Genomic DNA, 25,210 nt, shown 5'->3' on the forward strand with positions numbered 1-25,210 from the left:
GCGGCAGGAGGGTCGAGGACGCAGCTCCCCGGGCAGGAGTCGGGGCTGAGCCGAGGAACGGGGCTCTGGTGCTGGGCAGGGCGCGAGCAACGGGGACAGCCAAGTCCCCATTTACCCTCAGAAAGCTGCAGAACACTGGGGACGTTTCTCCCCACTCCATGAGACGCCCCCCTTGCGTGTCCTGTTATCATGGTCCTCCAGGCTGGCGTCTGAGCCAAATCTCTCTTTTTTTGCACCAAAAGCAGTGGCAGGGCCACCAGCACCAGAAGATGGGGGAGAAGGCCCCTAAAGGCCCCTAAAGGCCCCTAAAGGCCCCTAAAGGCCCCTAAAGGCCCCTAAAGGCCCCTAAAGGCCCCTAAAGGCCCCTAAAGGCCCCGCGTCCTCACGGAGCCGCAGCACCCCACGCCCACCGCCGCCCGCCAGCCGGGCGGGCACTGAGCCCCGCCCGTTCCCGCGGGTCAATTTATACCAGCGGAAATCCCGCGAGACTTCAGCGTGGGCGAGAGCGAGGGGAGGGGTGCCTTTGCGCGCCCCGCTGCTGACGTCATCAGTAGCTGCCCGGCGGCGGCCGGGGAAGGGGCGAGGGAGGGAAAATGGCGGCCGCGGGTGGCAGCGCCTGGGCCTGGGCCGGGCCTCCGGGCTTCGGAGACTCCGGGGGGCGCCGAGGGCCCCGTGTGGGGCCTTGGCGTGGGAGAGCCGAGGCCGGGGGGCTCTGAGGAGGCGGAGAGCTGGGGGAGGACGGCGGCTGGGGGGGCGCAGCCGGGGCTGGGGCCTTGCCTGGAGCCCCGCGGGCCTGTGTGGGGAGGGCGCTGGGTCCCGGCGCCCAGCGTGGGGCGGTGCGGGGCTGCCCCTGGGGCTGCTCGGGGCTGGGGTGGAGGCAGGAGGGGCTGAGCAGGGCCCCCCCCCCGGGGCTGCCGGGCTCCCCCTTGTGTCCCGGGGCTCTCCCGGCGCTGCTGCTTGCGAAGCACCGGCTGAAATGGCTGCTGGGCTGGCCCCGGGAGGGAGCAGCGCGTACCGGCGGATCCCTGTCAGGAGCTGTCAGCGATAAATAATAAAACACCGCGCTTCCCTTGGCCGTGCGGCCTGGAGCTGTTCGCCGCAGCCCTTCGTGCGCTTTAACCCCGGCACAACTTCTTCCTGAGGAGCGAAAGCGTCTTGGAGCGAACGCAGCTCCGCGCTCCCTCCCCGGGGAGGCAGGAGGTGGTCCTGTCACCTAAAAACGTGATCCGAGTGGGTTCCTAACGAGCTGACGGGATTTTAGGGGTGGGCGCCGCTGCCCTGCGCTGTCTCGGTGGGTGCAGCCGGGACCGTGAGGCTTCCCCTGCCCGGAGCGGCTGCAGGAGGAGGCGCGGGGAAGGATCCGGCCCCCAGCACCGCTCCAGCACCGGGCGGTGTGCGTGGAAATCAGTTTTGTGAGCTCTACCCAGCGGCGATGAAACCCTAAAACCCTTCAGGCCTCGTGCAGGGTTACCCGAGGCCCTTTTTGTGCAGTGCCCCCCGTTGCCGACCCAGCTCGTCCTCGTGCTGCCGGCTGAGGTCGGAGCGCGGCGGTGACTCGGCGGCGGTTCCCAAATCCCCCCAAAACGCCCCAATTTCTGCCGGGTCCTGGCAGAGGCTCGGCCCTTCCTGGGGCCGCGCTCCCCGCTGCTGGATGGCCCCAAAGGCACAGCCCTGGAGGAAGCCCTGGACCCAGAGGGGCTCCGGCAGCCCCCAGGGGCGATGGCCCCGCAATTCTGGGACCCGTCTGAGGGGAGGACCCGAGCGTTTTGGCACCCACAGCACCTCGCAGACCCTGTCCCCCTTGCCGGCAGATGGCAGGGCCGCTTGTCCCGGGGACGTGGGGACAGCCAGCGGTGACCTCGCTCTTGTCCCCGCAGCGGGTTCGTGCCACCTGGGGCCGGGCTGAGACGCACGCAGCGCCGTGGGCGTCCCCAAAAGCACGTAGAGGTCCCTGGCCCAGCGGTGCCAGCGAGGGCTGGGGTCCCCCGAGGACGCGATCCTGGGCGCGTGGAGCTGCGCCGAGCCCCCCTGCCCCGTGCAGGCGTTGTCCCCACCCCTGCGGCTGCAGCAGCGATGAGGAGGGGGGGAAGTGGCTTCCCCCAGGCTCGGCCGCAGGTTTCCTGCGTGAGCCGTAGGGCTCCGGCTGGCCGGGCACCGGGGGACCCCAGGGGCTGGGTGGGCACCCGGAGGGGGCCCTGCTGCGGGACCGTCGCCTCTCGGAGAGCCGGGGGGGGGGGCGCTCTGGGGCTTCCCGGGGGCAGCGCTGGGGTGAGGAATGGATTAAATCCCCCCCGGTGCTGGCGGAGGATCAGTTCAACCCCGCTGGCTGCAGAGCGAGAGCAAGAGATGGCAGAAATTATCTGATCTCAAGCTCACGCGGCCCCTTGTTTGTGCTTTCAGCTTCGAGGTTCAGCCTTTTTCCCCCCTCCCCGTCGCGCAGGGTGACTCTGTGCGGTCACGTTGAGCCGAGTTCTCAGCAAATTGTGACTTTCCCGGCTGCTGACAGGCACGCTCCCTGCCCGAGGCAGCCCTGGGCTCCGCAGCTCCTCCTCGCCCGCACACGAGGACAGTGCCGGAGGGCTCAGGAGCTCAGGATGTGGCCCAGCGGTGCTGGAGGGTTTAAGGGTTCAGGATGTGGCCCCGCACGTCGGCAGCGCCGGCCCCGAGCTCCCTGGGCTGGGTCCAGCCGCGTGCGGCTGCGGCTGCTCCTGATGCTCGTGGGGTCGCATCCTGGCCGTGCTGCTGGTCCTGTGTCCCACCTCTTCGGGGCATCGGTCTCTCGGTCCCGGCACTGCTGCCGTCCTGCCAGGCGTCCCGGGGACGTCCTAAGGGGTGATTTAGGAGTGAGTGGCCCCATGCAGTGGCTCTCAGCCCCTCCCCTCCGCCCCGTACCCCAACACCCAGAGCCGGCTGCTTTCCAAGAGCCAAATCCGAGCAACGGCCCGGACCCACGTGCATGCTGATCTCAGATTGTGTTGCCGCTTTTTATTTGGGGTGCTCCTTGGCGCCACGGTGACCTCCCCGTGTGTCGTATGGCGATAAATGCAGCCCGTGCCAGCTGCAGGGAGCAGCCCCTGGGAGCAGCTGGCACAAATCCAGGCTCTGTGGCTTCTCAGCTTGGGGTCTGGGAGCAGGACAGGGCTGGCTCGTGTCACCTCACGCCTTCCCGAGGGTCCTTCTCCTGACCCTCTGTCCTGGGCACGCTGCTCACCAGCACTGCTGGTCCCTCGGGGACGCATCCTGCAGGGTTCGGGCATTGCCCCCCTGCTCCCCAGGGGCTGATTTACCTTATTTTTTTTTTGCTAACGCTCTGTCCAGCCGAAAGCCGACCGAACGTGGCGCTGAGGCTCGTTCCCTCTTTGTCTTTTCCACCTTGGCTTGCTGAGGGGGTTGAAATTAAAAATAAGCTGGCCGAGGTGCCGATGGGATCCGCTTCCTTCCCTGCGGGCACCTGGCACGGGGCCGGGAGGGCTCAGGGGGTCTCTCCCTTTTGCATCCCCCCCCCACCCCGTGCTGATTTCTTCGCCCCAAGGAGCTCAGCCCAGTGGGGTTTGGGATGCGCCTCCCCCCTTGCTGCCGTGCTGCCTCCCCCGGGGAAACAATTCGGACCTCGGGGAGCTGTCCCTGGGTGGCGGGGACCAAGGGCAGGGATGCTCCGGATGCGACCACCCGTGGATGCCGAGAGCTTGAGGGGGGGTCCCGGCCGTGCCCCCCGACCCTGGGCCGTGCGTGTGCCGCGTCCCTGCCCGTTTACGGCGAGCTCATTAAGAGGCACGCGGTGCCCCGGCGCGATGCGATGCTCGCCTTCCTCCGGGTAGCGGCGGAGAGAGGCGGCTTTGCTCCTCCCCGTCTCCGCCGCCGCCGCTGACTCTGCCCACGGAGCGGCACAGAGCAGGAATGGAGGGGGACTTGGCCACGAGCGGAGCCCGGCTGCCCGCGCTGCTGCTGGCGCTGCTCGGCCTCGCGCCAGGTGAGTGCACGGGCGCCGAGCCCTCGTCCCGCATGGCCGGGGCCGCCCGGGGTGGGCAACGCCGCCGCCGGTGCCGCCCGGCCCTCCGCCGCCGAGCCCTTGGCCACACGGGTCCAAGCGGCCACGCAAGCGCGCGTGATGCTCGAAGGAGAGGTTTCGTAACCGGTGGGGGGGGGGGACACCGGGCAGCCCCCCGCTGCAGCCCCCGGCAGGGGCAGCTCGCCCCACGGAGCCCCCCGGGGCTGTGCCCGAGAGAGCGGCGAGGCTCTTACGTAAAACGGGAGAGAGGAATCCCCTTAATTCCCGGCGTGCTAAGCCACACGTTTAATAATTCCCATAAAACCCTCAATTCCGACAGAAAGCATCTAATAGTCCGGGCGGATTAGCGGCGGGGTTTTATCCTCCTAACGCTTAATTGGCTTCGGGAGCGTGCGGCCGGCAGACGGGGGCTGCTGGCGCCGGCACTCGGCGCGTGCTGCGGGCAAAAATACAGCCAGCGGGCTGGAAAGGAGGCCGGCGTGGTGCCTCGGGGTTTGCCAGCCCCCCGCCTCGATCCGAATCCTTTGCTTCGGGCGTGTGTGGGGGCGATGAGCCGGAGTGGGATAAAGCCCGGGTTGAAATCACCTTCGGAGACCTTTGGGATCTGAGATCGGAGCTGGACGGAGCCGGACGTCCCCGCGCCGGGGAGCCTCGAGCACCTCGGGGCCCCCAGCTCTGCCCTCCCCCGGGGCCGTTAATAGGATAGGAGGGACCAGCCCGGGACGTGGCGTGCTTGGGCTCGGTACCCACCCGCTTCTCCCACCCGATTTTCCTCCATCCCTCCCTGCTCCCCCCTCCCTGCACTCGCTGGGGGCTGCGGCTCGTCCCTCCTGCCCCCGGGGCTCAGCATCTGCCCGGCAGCTGGGCACCGGCCTCGCGTGCCAGACCCTTCCCGCAGCCGGGGCCCCAAAAACTTGGGAGTGCCCCCAGGGGAGCAGCGTGGGAGGGAGCGGGGCTCGGCCCGGTGTCAGGCTCGGGTGGAGGAGCCCAAAAAAGCCCCCGATAAGCGGGATCGGAGCGGCACCGCCGCGGGGATGACGGGGAGCGTTCCTTCCCAGCAGAGCAGGGAGGCAGCTCGGGCTTTATAAAAAGCAAACGCTGGGATGTCTGCGTTTAATCTGCTTCAATATTCTGGCACATCTGCTTCTGGCGGCGGGGCGGGGGGAGAGGAGGGGACACCGGGGACGTTGCGCCCCGGGTCCCATCCTGGACGGGGCAAAGCCGCTCGCCCCAAGCCCACCGCTGAGCATCCCGGTCCCTGCGTGGGACAGGGACAGGTGGCAGAGGGGCTTCGACAAGATGCTGCCCACCCCCCCCCCCCTTTCCTCGGCCCCTTCCTCCCCCTGGCAGGGCCGGGGGCGGTGGAGGAGACAGCTTGCGGGTAGGCGGGCGCCGCCAGCAGAGAGGGAGCTGGTGCCGAGCGTGCTTTCGCGCGGAGAGCTGGCGGTGCTGCCAAAAACTCGCGGCGTAGGCTCCGAGCGACGTCCCCGCCCGCCGCCCCGCATCGCCCAGGTGGCTCCATCCCTCCCGGGCCCCCACGGTCCCGTCCCCCCCCCCCCCACCTCCGGCGACGTCCCCGCGCTCCCAGGCACGTGGCAGCGGGGTGCGGGACCTCGTGCGAGCCCCCGAGCACCCCGCGCCTCTGGAGCGAGGGGAAACCCAGCCCGGCTCGGCCCCGCCGCTCTCAACCCCCCCCCCCGCCCTAACCCCTTGTTGGTTTTTCGTAGGCATCTTGGCAGAGGCGCGTTTTAAGGCGGAAAATGAGGTTTTGCAGATGCTGGCGGGGAACTCCTCGCAGAGTCTGTTGGAGCGTTGTTCTGGTGAGCGCCCGGCCGCAGCGCCCTAGAGCGTGCCGTTCAGATGCGGCACCGGCATCCGAACACGTAGAGGCTTTTTTTTGGAAACCGACCCCGGCGCCCTCCCCTCCCCGCCGCTAGCGGCAGCCTCGGCGTGCTCTCGGGCCACGTTCCCGTGTCCCCAGCCCGGACAGGGACATCCGCAACGGGTTCAGAGGAGACGAGGCGTCTGCGCCGGGGCCGGGCGATGCTTCCTCCTCTTCCAGCCCGGACGGCGGCACCGGGAGGGGACCCGTCCCCCGGGGGGGGGGGGTCCTGCTGCCCGTCCCCGCGTTGTCCCCGCGCAGCCGGGTGACGTTCTGCCTTGTCCCCAGAGCTCCTCTTCGGCCGAGTCCGGGCGCAGCCCCAGCAGGTGATCGGCATCCTGGGGGGCTCGGTGCTGCTCTCCCCGGCGCTGCCCCCCGGCAGCAGGGTGAAGGAGATCGAGTGGAGCTTTTCGGCCGGCGCCGGGGCCACGATTCAGGTGGCGGAGTTTGGCCCGGGGGGGTTCGAGCGCCCCGACCCCCACGACCGCTTCAAGCAGCGGCTGGAGATGCTCAACGCGACGGCGCTGAGGATCGGGGGCCTGGAGCTGGGCGACAGCGGGGTCTACGGGGCGCGGATCAAACTGCACCCGGCGCTGGTGGAGGACCAGTCCTTCAACCTCTCCGTCTACGGTGAGCGGTGCAAAATGGGGCCGGGCTTCGGGGACGCAACACAAACCTCCCAGTGCAGGCTCGAAAGACGGGGGGAATGCGGCACAGAGCGACGAGGTGATTTAGGGTAGACCCCGACCTTCCACGCTGCCTTGCTCGACCCTCCGTGCTCCCCACCGTGGGGTCCTTTGCGGGGTGGCCGCATCTGCGGTGGTGGCCGTGCCCTGTTCCACAGCGTGGGGCGGCGGGAGGTGGCCGAGCGGTGCCGCGCCGGCCTGACCCTGTCCTCCCCTTGGGCACAGAGTCGGTGCCGAGCCCCCGGACCCGCAGCCAGCTCCTGGCCAGCACCGTGGAGTGGTGCAACCTGACCCTGCAGTGCCAGGGCGCCGGCAAAGGCGCCGTCAACGTCACCTGGAGGAGGGACAACGGGCGGCGGGACCTGGGCACCGACCGCTCGCAGCTGTCCCCGGACGGCACCACGCTGCGCCTGGCCCTGCAGCCCGGCACCGCCAACGCCACCTACGCCTGCACCGTCAGCAACCCCGCCGACCAGAAGGTCGTCCTCTTCGACCTGCAGGACATCTGCCGGAGCGGGGGTGAGGGTGCTTCTGCTGCTCCGGCTGGGGGGGGGGGGGGGCGGGGGTGAGGGTCCTGAGCACCCTTGGGTGCCACCGGCTCAGCCTGGGGTTGTTGGCGGGGGGGAGGTCTCCAGCCGTCCCCCGGCTCAGCCCCTCTCTCTGCCCTCGCAGGGGGACAGGCGACCTTCTCCAAGTCGGGGTACATCGTCCTCACCCTCATCCTGCTGGCCGTGAGCCTGGGGGGCGCCTTCTGGTGCTGGCGGCTGAACAGCGAGAAGTCGGCGGACCCAGGTCAGTGGAGCCCCTCTCGGCGGCAGCTCGGGGCCGAGCCGTGCTCGGGGGCCGTTTTTGGGGTCCCCCCTGACCCCCCCCCCCTCCCCTGCAGCTGCCACCCCCGCGGTGCCGGCCGAGGAGGGCCCCCCCGACCCCCAGTACGCCGAGATCGTGCGCCGGAGCCCCCCGGAAGGTAATGACCAGGTGAGGAGCCCCCTGCACTGGGGCTGGGTGCTGCCAGCCGGGGGGGGGGGGGGGGGCATGCTGGGGGGGGTCCCCATCACCTCGGGGTCCCCATCAGAGCGGGTTCCAGGTCACACCAGGGGCCTGGCCACGTTGGGGTCCCCATCTCGTGGGGTCCCAGCCACGCAGGACGCTGCTGGGTGCAGGGGGGGGGCTCCGCGGCACGGGGCCACCGTGAGCTCTGCATCATTCCCCTACCGGGGACGAGCTGGGAGGGCAGCGGTGGGGGGGGGGGGGGAGGACCCTCAGCAGCCCCCATTTCTGCCGCAGGGCCTCCGTCCCCCCGAAAATAACCCGGACCCGAGCCCGCCGGAGAAAGCGCCGGTCACCACCGTCTGCGAGCAGATCCGCCGGGCGCCAGAGGACGCGGCCGAGGAGGTGACATAGGCCCTCAGGTGCGGGTGGCCCGTGGCCCTGTCTGCCCCCGGGGGGGGTCCGGGGCCGGGTGGGGACCCCCCCAGCCCTGTCAGTGCCCCCAGCCCTGTCAGTGCCCCCAGCCCTGTCACTGCATGCTGCGCCAGGCCCCGTCCCGCTGCCGCACCCGTGCGTGCCGGATGGAAGGGGGAGAGGAGGGGAGATGCGCGGACGGACAGACGGCAGCACAGAGGGATGGACAGACGGCAGCACGGACGGACGGACAGGGCGGCACGGCGCCCTCAGTCCGCCTGAAGGATTTCTCGCTCTCTGCCCCCGCAGGCGCCAGCGGCGCTGGAGCATCGGGACGTAACCCAAGGGCTGTGACGTGCGTTGTGTGCCAAACCCGACCCCTCTCCAGCCCCCGTTTCGGCTCCGGGGACGGGAGGCGCCACCTCTGGGTGCCAGCCGGCCGGACGCTTTCCCACCCACCTCCGGTTTGCCCAACCCTCTGCCCGAAGCCCCCCCAGCCCCTTGGGGAACAAGGAGACGAGCGGCAGCGAGGCTGGGGTCCCCCCTCCGGCACCGGGCTGGGTGCAGCTCTGATGCCTCGGGACCGGGGTGGGGGGTGGGGGGGGTCCCAGCCCCATTTCTTCAAGCTGAGACAGCAGGCTGCCCTAGCAAAAAGGGGGGGGGGGGGGACCAAACCCTTTTTTTGGGGGTTACAGGGGGCGGGCAGGGGGCTGGGTGCACCCCAGTGCCAGCCACTGCAGATCCGGGATGAGCCCACCTGGGGCAAATCGAACCCCCCCCCGCTGCCCCCAGCTGAGCCCCTGCCCTGGTTCCCCCCTCCCGGGGCCGAGCAGCCCCCGGTGGCATCCCGGGGGGGGACGCGGGGGCACCGGTGCCGGCGTGGGTCCGCGCCCACTCTTCCTCCCCCCGTCGCTGTTTCCGTGTTGCCTGTGCACTGCCTTGAAAAGTGTGGGGGGGGGTGGGGTGGGGGTGTCTCACTCGTGTGTGTCCAGCACCTTCTGTCACGGGGGCCCCGTGCTCGGCCCCCATCTCCCAGCCTCGTGAAACCAGCAAATAATAAAATCTTGGTGAGAGCGCAGCGGGGAGCCGCTGGGAGCCTGCACGGGGCTGCGCGCGCCCACGCGGGGCCCCCTGGCCGTCAAATCATCCCGGGGCCGTGCTGCAAACCTCCCCGGTTTGGGGCTGCGCCCCAAAAAAAGAGCACGGTGCAGGGGGGCGCAGCCGCCTCTCGCTTCCCTTTTTGGAACTGCAGAAAACGGCAGCGGGGAGCGCGGTTCCTGCTCTGCGCCGCCCCAGCCCCTGCGCTGCTCCTCTGCAGCCGCCGGCACGGGGACGAGCCCGGCCCTGCCGTGCTCTCCTTCCCTCCCCTCGGCCCCGGTTTTGCTCCGGGGAAGGTTTTTCCGACACCACTCCCGGGGAGCCAGCTGGGCGGGGGGGGGAGCGCTGGCTCGGCGCAGGGGACGGGAGCATCCTGCGCCCGCTGGCAGCATCCCCGAGCCAGGGGCCGACCTTCTTCCCCCATCTCACAGCCAGCCAAGAGCTTCTCGACGGCGGCGGCTCCCCGTGCTCGTGGTGCCTTGCAGCCAGCCCCCGGAGGAGCCTCCTCCCCGAGCCCTGCGCCCAAATCCCCAGGTGACAGGGGCCGGGCGCTCGTCCCCAGCCCGTGCCAGGTGGCCGTCCCCGCACGCCGCCAGCCCAGCTGGCGTTATTTACCCAACAGCAGCATCCGGGCTCCAGCCCTCCTTTATTGCACCCGGAGGAGAGCGAGGGCTGGGCAGCGGCTCCAAAGGGCTTCGGGCGCTGGAGAGGTCCCGGCGGAGCTGAGCGGCGGCGGGGCAGCTCTGGCAGCGGGGCTCAGCGTTGTCCCCAGGGTGTCCCCAGGTTGCCACTCCCCTGGGAAGGTGCGCTGCTGCCTGTGGGCAGATTTGCATGCGTCCTCACCGCCGCCTGCGCAGCTGAGGTCAGCGCTGCCTCGAGCTGGTGATGGAGACATGGGGGGGTCGCGCGGCCGACGGCGTCCCCTCGAGCCCCGGCTGCTGGCCTTGCTCCTCATCGCTGCAGGTAGGCACGGGGGAGGCGGCGGCCACCAGGCCCCGCTTGCCGGTGGCCCCCGGTGCTGAGCCCGGAGGTGGTGGCGGTGGGAGAGCCGGGAGTGGGAGGCGAGCTCAGCAGCGACTCGCTGCTGCTGCAGAAACCCAGCGAAATCGTGGCTTCGGGGCTGGGTTGCAGAATGAGTGCTAGCCCTTTTGGAGGTTTTGGTGCAGGTTTGAAAATGGGGGAAATAGTGGGGTGAGAGCAGGGCTCGACCCCGCGAAGGAGTCCCGGGCGCTGCTCCCAGGGGAGCCCAGGCTGGGACACCCTCGGTGCTGTTCGGTGCTCGCAGCCGATGGGAAGCAGCGTGGGAAGGGCTCAGCGCCGTGCACGGCATCGCCATTTATTGCCAGCGTAAATCACCACCGGAGAGCTCCGCTGTCACCGGCGGGGCCGGGACCCGGGCGTGAGAGAGTTTGCTCCTCGTCCTGCTCCGTGTTAGCGCTCGGCTTGCAAACCGTTGGGGTTTTGTGCCGGACCCTGCCCGCCCGTCCCCGCACGGGGGCCCACGGGGGTCCCTTTGCTCAGCTCCCAGCTCGGAGGCAGAGGCGCTGCTCCACGCAGAGCGCTGGGGCTGGGCCGGGACCGCAGCCCCCAGCTGGGGGGCACCCAGAGCACCTGGGGGGGGGGGGGGGGGGGGGCAGGACATGGCCACCACCAGCCAGAAGGCTCCAGCTCTACGGGGTGAGGGCTTGGGGACGGGGATGGGGACAAGCGGACACCACGCAGGAGCTTCCCAGGGCTGGATCAAGCTGGGAAACGCCGAGGCTGTGTTTGGGGTAAAGCCAGGGGCACGGCCCTTTGTTTGGGGCAAAATACCAGCGGGCGGCTCGGTGCCACCGGGGGCGACTCGCGGCGACGCGGGCTCGCTCTGCACCAGCGTCTCCAAAACGGGGGAGCCGGGAGGGCACCGTGGGGCTGGGCCCCCCCCCTCCCCGCGCCCCCGCTTTGCTGCCTGCATGCCAGCCCTGCAGCATCGCCTTCCTCTCTGTAAAACCAAAGCGGCCCCGGCCAGAGCGTGGCTGCACCGGCAGCGGGTGGGAAACGCGTGGCCGGCCCCGAGCGGGGTACAGGAAGCGAGCGGCCGGCGCAGGATGGGTCCTGTGATGTGGGGACGCAGCTGGCCCCGCCGGCACGGTCGCCTCCACGCAGCTTTTCGCGTCTCAAAGCCGCATCCCGCCCCTCCTGGCGTCACGGGAGCTCTGCGCGGCGCGGCCGTGCTAGAAATAGGGCGCTGCCCGCAAAGCCGGCTGCACCCCGCAACTCGGCTCGCGGCTCCGGAGGGTCGCCGACGGGCGTCTCACGGAGGGTGAACCTCCAGCCTGTCCCGGCTCGAGCCCCGCAGCGGGCAGAGCGTGCCCTGCTCCTGGCCAAGCTGCTCCCCGCGGCTGGGGGGTGAAGCCCCCCGGCAGCCACGGCCGTCCCTGCGATGGGGACGGGGTGGCACGGGGACGAGGTGGCTCCGCGGGTGGCTGGCATCAGCGCAGCGGTGCCGGCAGGGTGCTGGAGGTGAGGGGTGAAGGATTAAGGGTGTTTTGGGCTCTGCTTCTTCCTGACCGCCGCTGTCCCGGGCAGGCACCGCAGGCACCCAGCCGCAGCCGGTGAGCGGGGTCCGGGGGCGCTCGGTGCTGCTCTCCCCGGCGCTGCCCAACAGCAGCAGCGTGAAGAGGGTCGAATGGTACTTCAGGGCTGGCGCCGGTAAAAAATTTCAAGTGGCGGAGTTTGGCCCGGAGGGGTTCCATCGCCCCGACCCCCACGACCGCTTCAAGCAGCGGCTGGAGATGCCCAACGCGACGGCGCTGAGGATCGGGGGCCTGGAGCTGGGCGACAGCGGGGTCTACGAGGTGCAGATCAAATACAACAGCACGGTGGAAGTGGACGACCCGTCCTTCAACCTCTCCGTCTACGGTGAGCAACTGGAACTGGGGCGGGGGGGGGGGGGGGGGGGTACTGGGAAGCGCTGCCGCCGCCCCTGGGGTTTCCAGCCCGCGGGGAGAGGCGACAAAGCCCCTTTTGTGCGGGGAGTTATCGGCGCCCAGGAAAGGGGAAGAGAAACTGCCGAGCATCTGCCGGGGGGGGGGGGGGGGGAGGGATTTTCCTGGTGTTATGACAGATCCGTGCCCCACCTGCACTTCCCTCTCCCACCCTTTGGCTGCCCGGCCCTCCCAGCTGGCGTCCCCAGGGTGTCCCCACGCAGGCTGGGTCCCAGCAGGGTTTCTTTGCACCGCCGCCAGAGCCAGTGCCGACGCCGCTGATCCAGCACCAGCTCCACTCCCGCAGCGCCCAGGGCTGCAACGTCACCCTGCGGTGCTCGCTGCCCCCCGGGAGCCCCGCTCAGGCCTCCTGGCAGCTCGGGGACGCCTCGGGGACGCCGTGGGGACAGAGCTTGGACGGCCAGACCCTGCAGCTGGCCATCCCCGCCAGCGCCCTCAATGCCACCTACACCTGCGTGGCTCGAAGCCCTGCCGAGGAGCAGAGCTGCTCCGTCAACGTCAAGGCCCTGTGCGAGCACGGTAAAGCCCTGCCGCGTCCCCTCCTGCCACGGCGGGGTGGCGGGGGGCGTCCGGCCACCCACCGCCCCTCGTCCCCGCAGAGGCAGGCAGGCAGAGGTGGTACATCTGCCTGGGGGTGCTGGCCGCCGTCGTGGGACCGCTGACCGTCCTGTTCTGCCTGCGGAGGAGGAGGAGGAGGAGGAGGAAGGCGGCGGAGGGAGGTGGGCACCGCGTCCCCATGGCCCCAGGGGATACGGGGGGCCCGGGGGGAGCCGTGTGCCCCGGGGTGTGACGTCCCCAGGGCTGGGGGGTCCCCGTGCCCCCACGGCGGGGTGGCTCCAAGCCCCCCGTGCCCCCCCCCCCCGGTCGCCCTCCCCAGCTCGTCTCTCCCCAGCTGCCCTCAGCGTGGCGGAGGAGCCGCAGTACGCCCAGGTCCTGAGGAGAAGCCCTGCCGAGGAGGACGAGCAGGTGAGGCCGGGGGAGGCCACCCGTGGCCCCACCGGGCAGGGGTTGGGGACAGGGCCGGCCCCACGGGGGGGTCCCGGGGCTGTCCCCAAGTGGTGACCCTGCTGCTGTCTGCTATGGGGGGGGTCCTGGGGCTGTCCTCATGGGGGGAACCTCAGGGCTGTCCCCGTGGGGGGGTCCCGGCGCTGTCCCTACAGGGGGGTTCCAGGGCTGTCTGTCCCCATGAGGGGACCCTGGTGCTGTCCCCACAAGGGACCCCAGGGCTGTCCCCACGGGGGGGGTCCTGGGGCTGTCTCTACAGGGGGTCCCGGCGCTGTCCCCACAGGGGGGGGTCCCAGGGCTCTCTCTATGTGGGGAGCCTGATGCTGTCCCCACGGGGAGATCCTGGTGTGCTGTCCCCACGGGGGGTCCCAGGGCCATCCCTATGGGGGTCCCCAATGCTGTCCCTACAGGGGGTTCTGGGGCTGTCCCTGTGGGGTGACCCCAGGGCCAGGGCTGCCCCCACAGGGGTGTCCTGTTGCTGTCTCCATGGAGGGACCTCGGTGCTGTCCCCTATAGGGGGTCCCAGGGCTGTCCCCACAGGGGGGTCCTGGGGTTGTCCCCACGGGGCTGTCTCGGGTCTGTCCCCACGGGGGGTCCCGTCCCGACCCCGTGCCTCTCCCCGCAGCCCCCCCAGCCCCGCACCCCCCTCAAAACCATCTACAGCGAGGTGGGGGCCGGCCTGGCCCAGCCGCAGGCCTGAGCAGCAGGACCACGGCGGGACGGACGGCGGGACGGACGGCAGGACAGGCGGACGCGCAGCCCTTTTACCCCTTTTTCGCTTTATTTCACCCCATTTCTGTCCCCTTCCCTCCCCAAACGCGGCGGGGCTCGGCAGGACCCCAATAAAGGCGGTTGGAAACGGGGGGGGGCGGTGTCTGTGAGCGCGGAGGGGGGGGGGGAGGCGCTGGAGGGGGGGGGACCCCACGGGGGGGGGGGGGGGGGGGGAGACCCCAAACCCTTAATTTTTTTTTTGGGGGGGGGGGGAGGGGGGGAGGAAGGGTCCCGCTTCGCTTTCCGCCCTCTTTTGTCCCCCAGCGCCACCCGTCGGCGGGCCGCGGGAAGGGAGGGGCGGGGCGGCGCCGTGCGTGCGCGCTCCCGCCCCGCCCCGCCGAGCCGGAAGCGGAAGCGGGAGGAGGGAGGGAGGGAGGGAGGGGAGGGGACGGGAGGAGGAGGACGGAGGGGAGGGGACGGGAGCGCGCCCGGAAGTGTGTGGGCGGCGGCGGCGGTTCCGGTTCCGGCGGCCGTGCGGGGGAGGCAGCGGCGGCGGCGGCGGCGGCGGCGGCAGCAGGAGCGAGGCGCGCACCACATCGGCACCGCGGCCCGGCCGCGCTCCGCCGCCCTCCGCCCCCGCTCCGCCCCCGCAGGTGGGTCCCGGGAAACGGCCTCGGGAACCGGGCCCGGCCGAGCCGCCGCCATCTCGGGGGGGGGTTGGGAGGGGGAGGCCGCGCCGCCGGGGGCGCTCCTCTGGGGGCGGCCCCGGGGGGCGGGGGGCGCGGGGGGGGGGGGTCAGGGGGGAAGCGCCGGTTACCGGAGCCCCCGGCGGGGCGAGCCCCGGGGTTGCGGGGGGGGGGGGGGGGGTCGGGGCCGGGAACCGGGGGTTGGAGCCGGGCGGGGGGGGGGGAGGGGCCGGGAACGGGAGCCCCGGGGCAGGGCGGCGCTGGGGGGGGCAGGGCCGGGCCGGGCAGGGAGCCCCGGGCCGGGCGGCGGCGCTGTAACGGGAGCCCCGGGGGCGGCCCGCGGCCCTTCCCATCGCGGAGCGGCGGCGCCGAGCAGGAAACCCCGGCGGGGACGGAGCGGGGGCGGGCGGGGCTGGCGGCTCCCCCCGGGGCACCGGAGCCGGGTTTTGTTCCCCCACCCCCACCCCCCCCGCCTTTCGGTCCCGGGCGTCTCGCCCCGTGCCGGAATCGAAGCCAGCTGCGAGCTCCCACCCGGTAACCGGGGGCTTCCCCCCCCGCCCCCCCCCCCCCAGCCCCGTGTCGGTGTGGGGGAGCTGAGCAGCGCTGTGTGTTTTGGCACCGCTGCCCGGCCTCCGAACAGGAGGCGAACGGCGCTCGCCGGGGTTTGGCTCCCCCCACGTTCCCCCCCCCCCCGGGCCCCGCGGTAACGGGAGGCGGGGGGGGGGGGGGGAACCGGGGGGCCCCGGGGAGGGCGAAAGTCGGAGCGCCGCCGGCGCGTGGGGCTGGCCGGGGCTGATCTCCTTCTGTTCCTCAGCCAGCAGGAGGGAGAAAATGAAAGCGGGCTGCAGCATCGTGGATAAGGCAGAAGGAGGAGGAGGTAAGGGGGGGCGCCGCGGGGAGCGGCCCGGAGCCGGGGCACGGCGCTCGCCTCTGTCCCCCCCCCCCCCCCCCCCGCGGCCCCGAGGAGCTCGGGCAGGATGAATCCCACCCCCCCACACCCCCCCTCGTAAAACCTCCTCGGCAAAAAGCCGCGTGTCGGTGGGGGGGGACGCGAGGGGAGCCGCGCTCGTCGGTACCGCCTAAAGAGCTCCGGGTTTAACGCACCGAATCCTCCCGGGGACGTTTTATTTGTTAGGGTTAATAAATTTTATTTGTGAGGGCCTCCCCGTCGGGTCTCTTCTTACCCCCTCCCCCCCCCACCTTTCCCTTCCCCCCCCCCCCCCCCCCCCCGAGTTCTGGCACAGCCGCGGCTGTTTTCGTTTGAGCCGCGGCCCGCCACGGGGGCGTGGGTGCCGTCTGGGCACGGCGAGGCTCCGCGCGCGCGTTGCCCGAGCCGAAAATTGCGGCCGCGACCGTTTGGAAAAGCCCGTCTCCAGCAGCTGCGCTGGGAAACGGCTCTGACAAAAGCTGAGCTTGGCAGCCGCTCCGAAACATCTGCCGGCGCGCCTGGCTCCGGAGCACGGTGCCGTGCTCTGAAAGCCGCGTAGCCGGTGTCCCCGGCAGCCACCCTCCGCTCGCCTCGCTCGCAGTCGGTGCCCCAAGCAGTCAAATCCGGCCCTTTTGGGGTTATTTGAAGCACCTGGAGCCCAAATCGTAGCGGTGTTTAAAGCCGTCGGGCTTCTTCCCGCTACTTCTGCCTTCTCTCTGTTGGTTTTTTTGTTTTTTTTTTTCACGTCCCTTTAAGTTTCGCCTTTTTTTTTTTTTTTATTATTATTTTTTTTTCCCCCTTTGGAGCTCCTCTGAGGAGACCGGGGCGAAACGAGTGAGGAAGCGAGCGGCTCGAGCGGGGGAGCCGGGCTCCTCTGCTTCTTCCGCACGGAGCGTGCGCTGCGCTCCCAGCTCCCGGCCCCGCTCCGGGAAGAACCCCCCGCGTCCGTAGCGCAGGCGCTCGCGAGCTCCGGAGCCGCGGGGTCGCCGCCTGAGCGCCTCTTTCTGGCACTCCCCAAGGTTATCACTTCCCCGAGTGGGCGTACAAGACCGAGTCCAGCCCTGGCTCGCGGCAGATCCAGCTCTGGCACTTCATCCTGGAGCTGCTGCAGAAGGAGGAGTTCCGCCATGTCATCGCCTGGCAGCAGGGCGAGTACGGGGAGTTCGTCATCAAGGACCCCGACGAGGTGGCGCGGCTGTGGGGCCGGCGGAAATGCAAGCCCCAGATGAACTACGACAAGCTGAGCCGGGCTCTCAGGTGAGCAGGAGCTACGCCCCCCCCCGGCCCCCGGCTCGTCTAGGGGGAGCCGATTGCGGCGCTCTGCCCCGGTCCGGGTGCGTTTCGGGGAGCTTCGTGTCGAAGCGGAGTTCTGGGGTGCGACTGGGGAGGCGGGGGAGGGAATTCCTGGCTGCCCGGGACGCGTTCCGCGGCGGCACAAACCCGCACCTGTGGCTCAGGTGGTTGTTAGCAGGGCGGCTTCCTTCCGGGGAGCTTTTCTGCCTCTTTTCTCCGCTCCCGTCGCTGCTGCCGGCTTGAGCAAGAAGGTGTGGGAGGAAACCCAGAGGTGTTACTCGATTATCACGCCATCGCTGGTACCGTTTCAGAGAAAGCAGCTCCCCTTTCTAACGTTTCCCGTGCTTGCCTCTTTGCTGCCGAACCTGCTCCCGGTGCCGCGGGTGGCTGGAGCCGCCTGTGACCGCCCCTGGGCGCCGCTCAGGCGGCGGGGACGCGTTCCCCGAGCCCCGGTGAGGCCGAAGGGCACCCTTCTGCTGGAGGCGAGGGCTGAGCGTCCCGAGCCCCGCGCCTCGTAACGCGAAAACCTCCGCTGAGACGTCGCTCCCTTTCGTTTCGGCCCTCCCCCCGTTTGTTTTTTTTCCGAGCGTTTCGAAGCGAGGCAGTGAAAACCTCGCCGAATCCGCCGCCGCGGCCATTTCAGCGTTCGAAGCCTGTCGGGAGCAGCCAGGTCCTCGACAGGTCCTGGCGTTTATCAACGCGGTCGGTAACGCGGACTTCGCTGCCTTACGCCCTCTGATACCTCCTGGGTGGAGCTGGCAAAGGCAAACAAGGCAGCGAACGCAAGAGTCCCGTGCTGGAACAGGAAGGAAACGATAAACCGAGTGGCACCGAGGCCGTAATTGAGGCATGGGAGTGGAAAATAGCCACCACCTGCCAACATTGATCATGCCTTGGCATCTCGGTGCCAAGTGTGCCCCGGCGGCAGGGCAGGAGCCACCCGCAGGGACCGCGGCTCCCCCCGGGGAGCTCGGGCTCGTCACCCCCCCCCCCCCCGTCCTGCCAGGAGCCCTCCCCGCTCCGTTTGGTGTCACCTGCTGCCAAGCGCGGGGATCTGCGGCCGTGAGCCGCCTGCAACACCTCTGTTTGTACACCACAAGGCTGAGGACAAACAGAAGTGGTGTAAGCGGGGAGGAGGCTGCGCTGCAGATTACGCCGCCTTTCCCCGCGGCCGAGTTCTTCCTCGCTCCGACGTCGTTTGGGGCCGTGGAGGGCCCAAAAAGGGGCAGGAGGGGCAGGAGCCCGGCCGGGGCTTGGTGCTGGCCGCGGGCGCCTCTCCGCGGCCCCGATCAGCGCCGCCTGGGCAGGCGAGGGAACGTTTTCAACCCCTACGGTGCTTTGGGTAAACAGGAGGGAAATAAATTCCTCGCTCATGAGTCCGACGGCAGCAGGGACCGGCCCTGCCGATTTCCGGCCTGGTGCCCTGCGCCCTCTGTGCGACGGCGTGCCGGGCCTCGAGGGTGGGAGGGAAAATAAAAGCCGGGGGTGCCTGGGGAGCCTGGTCCCTTCTGCGCGGCTCTGGAACTGCCCCGAGCTTTGTTGTGCCGACGCCTCGGGTGCAGATTCCCCTTCTCCAGGCTCAGCGTCGTCGCGCGGGCTGCCTCCTGCGTCTGCCCCTCTCGTTCTGCTCCGGCGCTGCGTGGGGGCGCTTGTGGGAGCCCCCCAGCCCGCGGCACTGGTCCCAGTTCGGACAGGGGCGAGAACAGCAGGGGCAGCCCTGGGGAGCCTTCGGAGTCGCCCCTTTTCCCGCGTGTTTCAGGGAATGTCACGGTTTGAAAGCTACCCCTAAAGAACGGGGGACGGGAGGGGCGAGTGCCGTCTGGAAACTTCCCGAGCCCGTATTTTGTTGCGTTCCTGATGTCAGATCTCTGGGTGGCTGCCTTCTGGCAGCCGTGTCAAAGGTGGACGCCGGTCGCGCTACAAAAACAAGACCTTTGGACAGGTTGCCACGTGCCTTGATCGCTCTCCCTGACTTTTCCTTAACAGATACTACTACAACAAGAGGATTCTCCACAAGACTAAAGGCAAAAGGTTCACCTACAAGTTCAACTTCAACAAGCTGGTGATGCCCAACTATCCCTTCATCAACATCCGTCCTAACGGTGAGTGCGGAGCCGGGGCTGCCTTCCCCTTCCCCGGCGCGGGCAGAGCAGCCTCGGCAGGTCCCCCTATCGCTCATCTCCTGCGCTCGAAAGGCTCGGCTGGGGCAATCAGGGCCGATGCGGTGGGAGCGCCTGGGCGCCGATAAAGCTTTATCTCGAGCGCTCCTTCCCTCGGTTTGTCGCAGGCGCATCTGTGGTTGTCCTCGGGGGAGCCTCGGAGCGGTTTGGTTTCCTATTTGCGCTCGCCTGCCGGGCTTGCCTCGATGGGTGCCGCAGGTTTGCTCTGCTTTCGCTCCTGGGGGGGGGTGGGGGGGGGGGGAGGGGGGCGGGCGGGCGTCCTTGGGATAAGAGGGCTTTATTTCTCTTGCAGGGCCCTTGCCTCACATGTTTGTAACCTAAGTTTATGGTGCCATATAAAGGTGAGCCTCCCTGACAAGGAGCTTAGAGGCGTGCGGCCGGGCGGCCCTGTCAGCACGATCGCAAAGCCTGCAGCTCAGCAGCTCAGCAGCGCTTTGCCCTCCTCCCCTCTCCTGCAAAGCCCCCTGTTTGGTTGCAGCTCTGCTCCTTTCACATCAAAAGGAGTTGCCGTCGTTTTAATGAACGTTTCTGGGGTTCAGAGAAACCCAAGAGCGAGCTCAGAGCGTTTCTCGAGTTTCCAGAGCAGCGTAGTAACTCGTCTGAGTTTGACTAAAATCACAGGTATTTCTTGATCCTCCCTGCGGCAGAACGGCGTGCCGACATTCAGGAGAACGAGAAGGAGTTTGGGAACGGAGCGTAATTGTTCCCTGCTTGTCCTAAACGGCCTTTGAGTCTCTTGCCAGGAGCAGTAGCAGAAGTTCACGCTGGGTTTGTCCTGGAGTCAGCATTACTGCTGTGGTTTCTCTGGAAGAGGGTCCTTTGTTCGCAGGATCCTTTTTGGTGGAGTTAAATCCCCCCCGTAGCTAGATTCCTGCAGCTGGGGTGATTGTCTGCGTAGCTGCACTGCCACCGCGCAGCCAGGGAAATGAATGGCGATGGTGTCCATCAAAAAACCCCCTTCTGGAAGTCATTACAGCGAGGCCCTAGACTCCAAACTCTCCGCAGCAAAGGAAGCGTGACTGCGGAGGCGCCTGAGCCAGCCTTTCTCGCAGCGCCGTGCGCTCAGTTCTCACCTCCAGAAGAGCGCCTCAGGGGAAGCCTTGAAGATCTGTCTCGCGGAGGGAGAGAGAGAAGGGAGAGAGCAGGGGAAAGTGGGGATTGGGTGTTGACTCTGAAACCCCAGCGGCTGAGAAAAACAGGTTACGTGTGGGCAAAGCGATTTCTCATCGGCGCTGGTGTGCTCTGTGCCTACGTACGGCGAGGAGCGCTCGTCGGTCTTGGCAGTTGGAGCAACCTGCGTCCCTCCCCGCCCCGGGGAGCCCCAGGCAGGCGGGAGCACGAGCGTGACAGCGAGGCATTGTCCTCCGAGCGAGCAGGAACCCAGAACGCGAGGCTGGGAGAGGAGAAGTATTCGGAAAGGCGTTCTGCCTCACCTGTGTGGGACACGTCGCCTTTACGGCAGCGGGGAGAGGGAAATGTATTCTCCAGGAGCCCTCAGCCAAAGCATGGGGGTGTAAGATGTAGTACGAAGCTGCGCTGCAAATCTATAATTACTTGCAGCAACAAGTCTGGGCAGTTCCAGCTCAATATTGCTCACTGCTGTTCCTTTTCCCTGTTTGCAGCCACTCCCTCCTATCTCTGGGGCATGCATTTAAAAAAAGAAGTTTGGAGAACTGGAATGCACTTGTCTAATTACAACCTGTTTTCTTTCCTTCTGGCTGGGATGGGGGTTGGGATATCAGAGCTGTTTGGGGCGCCGGAATCAGGTTTCTTGACTCTGGCTCCCGCAGCTTTGCGAAGGGAAAGGAGGACGGGGCGGCGCGTTGCGGAGGTGAGAAAGCGTGCGGAAGAACTCGCTTCACGAGGGCTCGCCGCAGCCAGAGCGCGCTGGCGAGAGGCGGCTCTGCAGGCACCGCAGTGGGAGCTCGCCTCAGGAGCCCGGGGAAGAGGAGGCAGCAGGAGCCGGCAGCGCTGCCGGCGGAACCGTTGCGGGGAGAGCGTCCTCGCAGGGAAGCCCGAGTCGGGGGCTTTCAGTATTCCACCCCGAGAGCTTGAGGTTTACCAGCAGCGCCTCCGCGGGCGGCGTTGGCGCGCCGTTGCCGAAGCGTGCCCCCGGTGCGCCGTCACCGAGGACGTTTTCTGGTTAAACCGGAGCGCGGAGGTCAGGGGAGGGCGCCCGAAAGTGGAAGCTTCCTTCGGTGGTGCCGGAGGTTCGAGAAACCTCTGCCGGGGCGGAGAGGAGAAGGTTCCTCCCCGGCAGCGGCGAGGTTTCGAGGTGGGCAGAGGGGACGGGAGCCGCGCCGGGGAAGGGAGCAGATGGGGAAGGCGCCTCCCATCTCGTCGTCTGCTGCGCTGTTGACAGCGCGTGGTGTTTTCGTGTTGCTCTTCCAACCGCCTGCGGGTGCGGCCCGAAAGTCAGCTCCTCACCTGGGATTTCACTCCCTCGGCAGCGGCGCCCTTAACTCTCTCCCCCCTTTCTCTCTCCCCGTGCCCCAGGTGTCGTGCCGCAGAGCGCTCCTCCCGTCCCCACGGCTTCGTCCCGCTTCCACTTCCCGCCGCTGGACAGCCACTCTCCCACCGAAGATGCCCAGCCCGGCCGCTTCTCCGGCGGCTCCCTGGTCCCGTCCAACCCAGAAGCTTTGGGCGACGGCGGCGAGAGGAAGCCCGACCTGCCGGAGCTGGAGGACGGCTCCTCGGATTGGCGCCGCGGCGTGGATCTCATGGCCTCGCGCAACGCCGTGGGCGCCGGTGGCATCAACCACCAGAAGCGCAAGCCAGATATCATGCTGCCTCTCTTCACCAGGCCCGGGATCTACCCGGATCCTCACAGCCCCTTTGCTGTGTCCCCTCTGCCGGGGCGCGGCGGGGTCCTCAACGTCCCCATCTCTCCTGCGTTGTCCCTGACGCCCACCCTCTTCTCCTACAGCCCCTCTCCAGGCCTCAGCCCCTTCACAGGCAGCAGCTGCTTCTCTTTTAACCCCGAGGAAATGAAACACTACCTGCATTCGCAAGCTTGCTCCGTCTTCAACTACCATCTGAGTCCGCGGACTTTCCCCCGCTATCCGGGGCTCGTGGTCCCGCCACTACAGTGCCAAATGCCCCTCGAGGAGCAGCCCCAGTTCCCCATCAAGCTGCAGCCTCCGCCCGTCGGGCGCAAGAACAGGGAGAGACTGGAAAGCGCCGAGGAGTCGGCCACCCCCCAGCTCGCCAGTCCTCCCCCCAGGGTGAAGGTCGAGCCCTCGATGGACAAGGAGGCCGAGCGCGAAGAGCCGCCCGCCAAAGGGAAAGACAAAAGCGAGAAGGAGGAAGGCTCCGGCACGGCAGCGGCGCCCGGCGCCAGCCCGGAAGAGGAGAAGGGGCCCGTGTTTGCCCGACCGGCCGCCCCGTCCTGGCACCCGGCCCCGCCGGCGCCCACCCAGGCCGCCTTCCCGGCCGAAGAGCCGCAGGAGCGAGGGGAGAGCAGCGGCGAGAAGCCCCCGAGAGAGCCCGCCGGAGAGCCGGGGGCTCAGGAGAAGAGGGAGGACGCCCTGATGCCCCCGAAGCTGCGTCTGAAGCGCCGCTGGAACGGGGACCGGCAGGCGGACGCCCCCGAGGAGCGCCCCAACGGCCGCCTCCACTGGCACGGGGCCCTGGGCGGCCCGCACCTGGCGGCCGGACCCAAGGCCGTGGCGGCCGCCGCCACCGCCTCCGACGCCTAGGCCGGCCGGGCCGAAACCAACCGTGTATTTATGTAGCAAGGTTGCAGAGCGTTGGGGAGGGGGGGGGCGGGGGGGGGGGGGCGGCGGGCGGGCAGACGTTTTTGGGGGGGGGGGGGTGGCGGGGGGGGTGGCGCCGGGGCTAGACGTGGTTTGGTAATCGTTAGAGACTAGGGGTTTGTGTTCTTTGTTTTCCTTGTTGACTTGCAGGTGAGACGCGGTTGTCTTGCTCCGATTCGGAGGGGCGAGGGAAGCCGGCGAGCTTCAGACCTCGCGCGAGCTCCGGAGGGGTTGAGGCCTCCACCGAGACGGAGGGACTCCAGGCGCAGTCTGTTTTCCGTGCGCTCTAGTACTTATAGAAGCGGCGATCTCGGAATTCATCTAGTTCCCCCCCCTTTTTTCTTTTTTTTTTGTTGTTGCTGTTGTTTTTTTTTTTTTTTACGGAGTCCGGCGCGGTGGCGGGAGAGGATTTCCTGACGCCCCGAGACGTGCCGTTCGTCGGCAGCGGCGGCCGGCCGCGCTCCGGGAGGGGCAGGGGAGGGGGAACATCGAACGTCGCACGGTCCCCGCGCGGCGGCGGGGTGCGGGAGGGCGGCTGCGAGCCCCCCGGGGGAGGTGGGACGCCGCTGGAGGAGCGGCGGTGGCGGCGCGGTCCCGGCGAGCGGGTCTTGGGAGCGCTTGGGGATCCGGCAGGCGTCCTTTTAGCCTTTCAGAAATAGCGCAGAAGCCATGAGCAAATTACAGAGTCTTTCAGGGAAGGGAGCGGGGTGGGAAAAAAAAAATAACCTAATGCCTTTAATACACGCATTAAAATGTACCCTAGGTTGGTTTTTTTTTTTTTTTTTTTTCTTTTTTTTTTCTTTTCGTAATTGTATGGGTGGAGCTGGGAGTGATTGGAAGATTAACACTGAAACGATTGTGGTGAGTTCATAGAGAAGGAATGACAGGAGCTTTGTTAAATCTCATTTCCTTTGTTTGGTTCCCCTATCACTTTGACTCATGCCTTAACTACGTGTACACTTTAGGAGAGCAGGGGCTGGTGGCAGGAGGAGCCCGTGCGGGTGCCAGATGCCTTTGGCCGAGGTCGGGCCTCTCGGTGGAGGTGGGCTGAGCCTGGCGGTGGCCGCAGGAGCCCCCCGGGGCAGCGGTGGAGGCGGCCGGGAGCTGCTCCCGAGCCGGCGGCGTCAAATCTCGCTGCGTTGGCTCTTAAGTCCGCTCTCGCCCTGCGTAGCCGCGTCTCTCGTTAGGCTGATTAACTCAGGCTCCGGATTACGCCGAGGAACGCGGCTCCCTCCCGCTGCACCACGACGGATTTCGAACGATTCCTTGAAAGGAACATTTAAAAAAAAAAAAATGATAATAATAATAATAATTGGTAGAGCTGCGTCCGCGGCGCGATGAGCCACGCGGTTCCCGGCGAGGGGCTCGTGCGGGCAGATTCCTTCTGCAGCCGAGGGCTTTAGGAGCTGTCGGGAGAGGGCAGGGAGCGCGGGCACGAGGTTGTTTGCGTACGCTGTTAGGCAGGGAAACGCCGGCTGCGGGGCCGGAGACGCCGCCGCACGAGGAGGGGACCCCGGGGGAGCTGGGGAGGGGGCTGCGACTTGTGGCCCCCCCCCCCCCCCGTCCCCCCCGGGCTGCCTCGTCCCCGTGGGACCCCGCACCGGGATTTACCTCCGGAGGAGCGGGGAGGGAGCCCCTCGGTCCGTCGCCCTCCTCGCCCTTCCCCGCAGCCCCGACGTCAGCGCGAACTCAGGAATTAGAAACACGAGGCCTTTCCCCCCCCCCCCCCGCACCCCCAGTAACGCGTATCGGGGTCGTCCCCCCCCCCCCCCCCTCGTGACCCAAGTGCCGGAGCCCGCGGGTGCTGCTCCCGTTTGGGGTGGGGGTAGGGGGGCACGGCCCCGGTCGCACTTACTTTAAGGCAAAAAAAAAAACAAAAAACAAAAACCAAGAAACAAACGGAGTTGGGCTGTCGTTTGGCTTTAAAACCAAGTTCGGTTTGGGGGGCCGGGGGGGGGGGGGGCATGGGGGGGGGGGGGGTTGTTTCTTCATAGCCATTGCACTGCAAACCGGGAGCTCCGCGTTCAGGGATAAAGGACTCAGGTTCTCAGGACAACGGACCAGGGACCGGCTGCGGGCGGTGGGCTGCGCCTCGGGGGCATGAGGGGGGGGCGGCCAGGACCCCCCTCCCCCCCCCCCAAAAAAAACCCCCCCCCCCGGCAGTGCCACCCGCGTCCCCGCTGGCTCAGGGGTCACCGCGGTGCAAGGCTGGGGCTCGTCCCGGCCAGGCGGCGTCGCATCGCCTGGCGGCAGCCCCGGGGGGAGCACGCTTATAAAGAACATTTTAAATAAGAAAAGGAAAAAAAAAAAAAAAAAAATTTATATATATTCCGATGTGCCAAAATATTTAAACTTGTAAAGTTTAAATGGTTGAAATCTCAACGTCCACCTGTATTAATTAATCAAGAGCATGTTAATGTTTAAACCATTTTTGCTTTGTTTAGTCGTAGAGAATCTGTAGGAAAGAGACTTTAATCGGACAACCAGCCGCGAGCCGAGAGTTTGGGGGGAAAAAATAACCCGAGCAAGACAGGGCAGGGAGGATTAGCCACGCGTCTGCCCGTAGCGGTGAGCAAGTCCCGCGGA

General features: G+C 68.0%; 3 protein-coding genes across 9 annotated transcripts; all 3 read left to right on the plus strand.

Moving 5' to 3' along the window:
* Positions 1 to 3,897: 3,897 nt before the first annotated feature.
* On the plus strand, positions 3,898 to 8,335 carry LOC118258642 (SLAM family member 8-like). The gene is made up of 7 exons (XM_035567541.2): positions 3,898 to 3,970; positions 6,180 to 6,521; positions 6,803 to 7,096; positions 7,250 to 7,369; positions 7,464 to 7,555; positions 7,865 to 7,972; positions 8,291 to 8,335. Exons 1-7 carry the CDS (start codon positions 3,898 to 3,900, stop codon positions 8,333 to 8,335), a joined length of 1,074 nt encoding a protein of 357 aa, XP_035423434.2.
* Positions 8,336 to 9,934: 1,599 nt separating this feature from the next.
* On the plus strand, positions 9,935 to 13,829 carry LOC118258638 (SLAM family member 8-like). The gene is made up of 6 exons (XM_035567529.2): positions 9,935 to 10,042; positions 11,648 to 11,980; positions 12,307 to 12,585; positions 12,666 to 12,785; positions 12,959 to 13,032; positions 13,697 to 13,829. The coding sequence occupies exons 1-6, from the start codon at positions 9,973 to 9,975 to the stop codon at positions 13,769 to 13,771; spliced, it is 951 nt and encodes a 316-aa protein (XP_035423422.1). The 5' UTR covers positions 9,935 to 9,972; the 3' UTR covers positions 13,772 to 13,829.
* A 468-nt stretch (positions 13,830 to 14,297) lies between these two features.
* Positions 14,298 to 24,008, plus strand: LOC118258640 (ETS translocation variant 3-like). Of its 7 annotated transcripts, none has more exons than XM_035567531.2 (6): positions 14,298 to 14,435; positions 15,283 to 15,345; positions 16,416 to 16,653; positions 18,676 to 18,791; positions 21,366 to 22,607; positions 22,775 to 22,895. In XM_035567531.2, exons 2-5 carry the CDS (start codon positions 15,300 to 15,302, stop codon positions 22,565 to 22,567), a joined length of 1,602 nt encoding a protein of 533 aa, XP_035423424.1. In that variant the 5' UTR covers positions 14,298 to 14,435; positions 15,283 to 15,299; the 3' UTR covers positions 22,568 to 22,607; positions 22,775 to 22,895. The 7 variants fall into 7 exon arrangements, with proteins under 7 accessions (XP_035423424.1, XP_035423427.1, XP_035423428.1 ...); XM_035567534.2 differs by having other exon boundaries at positions 15,287 to 15,345; XM_035567535.2 differs by lacking the exons at positions 21,366 to 22,607; positions 22,775 to 22,895 and adding exons at positions 18,977 to 19,067; positions 19,162 to 20,516.
* Positions 24,009 to 25,210: the final 1,202 nt, after the last annotated feature.

This window comes from Cygnus atratus, chromosome 28 (genome assembly GCF_013377495.2).
Source record: "Cygnus atratus isolate AKBS03 ecotype Queensland, Australia chromosome 28, CAtr_DNAZoo_HiC_assembly, whole genome shotgun sequence".
Taxonomy (NCBI): Eukaryota; Metazoa; Chordata; class Aves; order Anseriformes; family Anatidae; genus Cygnus; species Cygnus atratus.

Bases quoted from the DNA above. Each gene is read 5' to 3' on its own strand.
- LOC118258638 (XM_035567529.2), top strand. From the start codon at position 9,973: ATGGGGGGGTCGCGCGGCCGACGGCGTCCCCTCGAGCCCCGGCTGCTG. The intron at 10,043-11,647 runs GTAGGCACGGGG...TGTCCCGGGCAG, and splicing joins CTTGCTCCTCATCGCTGCAG to GCACCGCAGGCACCCAGCCG. The intron at 11,981-12,306 runs GTGAGCAACTGG...CACCGCCGCCAG, and splicing joins CTTCAACCTCTCCGTCTACG to AGCCAGTGCCGACGCCGCTG.
- LOC118258642 (XM_035567541.2), top strand. From the start codon at position 3,898: ATGGAGGGGGACTTGGCCACGAGCGGAGCCCGGCTGCCCGCGCTGCTG. The intron at 6,522-6,802 runs GTGAGCGGTGCA...CCTTGGGCACAG, and splicing joins CTTCAACCTCTCCGTCTACG to AGTCGGTGCCGAGCCCCCGG. The intron at 7,370-7,463 runs GTCAGTGGAGCC...CCTCCCCTGCAG, and splicing joins CGAGAAGTCGGCGGACCCAG to CTGCCACCCCCGCGGTGCCG.
- LOC118258640 (XM_035567531.2), top strand. From the start codon at position 15,300: ATGAAAGCGGGCTGCAGCATCGTGGATAAGGCAGAAGGAGGAGGAG. The intron at 15,346-16,415 runs GTAAGGGGGGGC...GCACTCCCCAAG, and splicing joins TAAGGCAGAAGGAGGAGGAG to GTTATCACTTCCCCGAGTGG. The intron at 16,654-18,675 runs GTGAGCAGGAGC...TTTCCTTAACAG, and splicing joins AAGCTGAGCCGGGCTCTCAG to ATACTACTACAACAAGAGGA.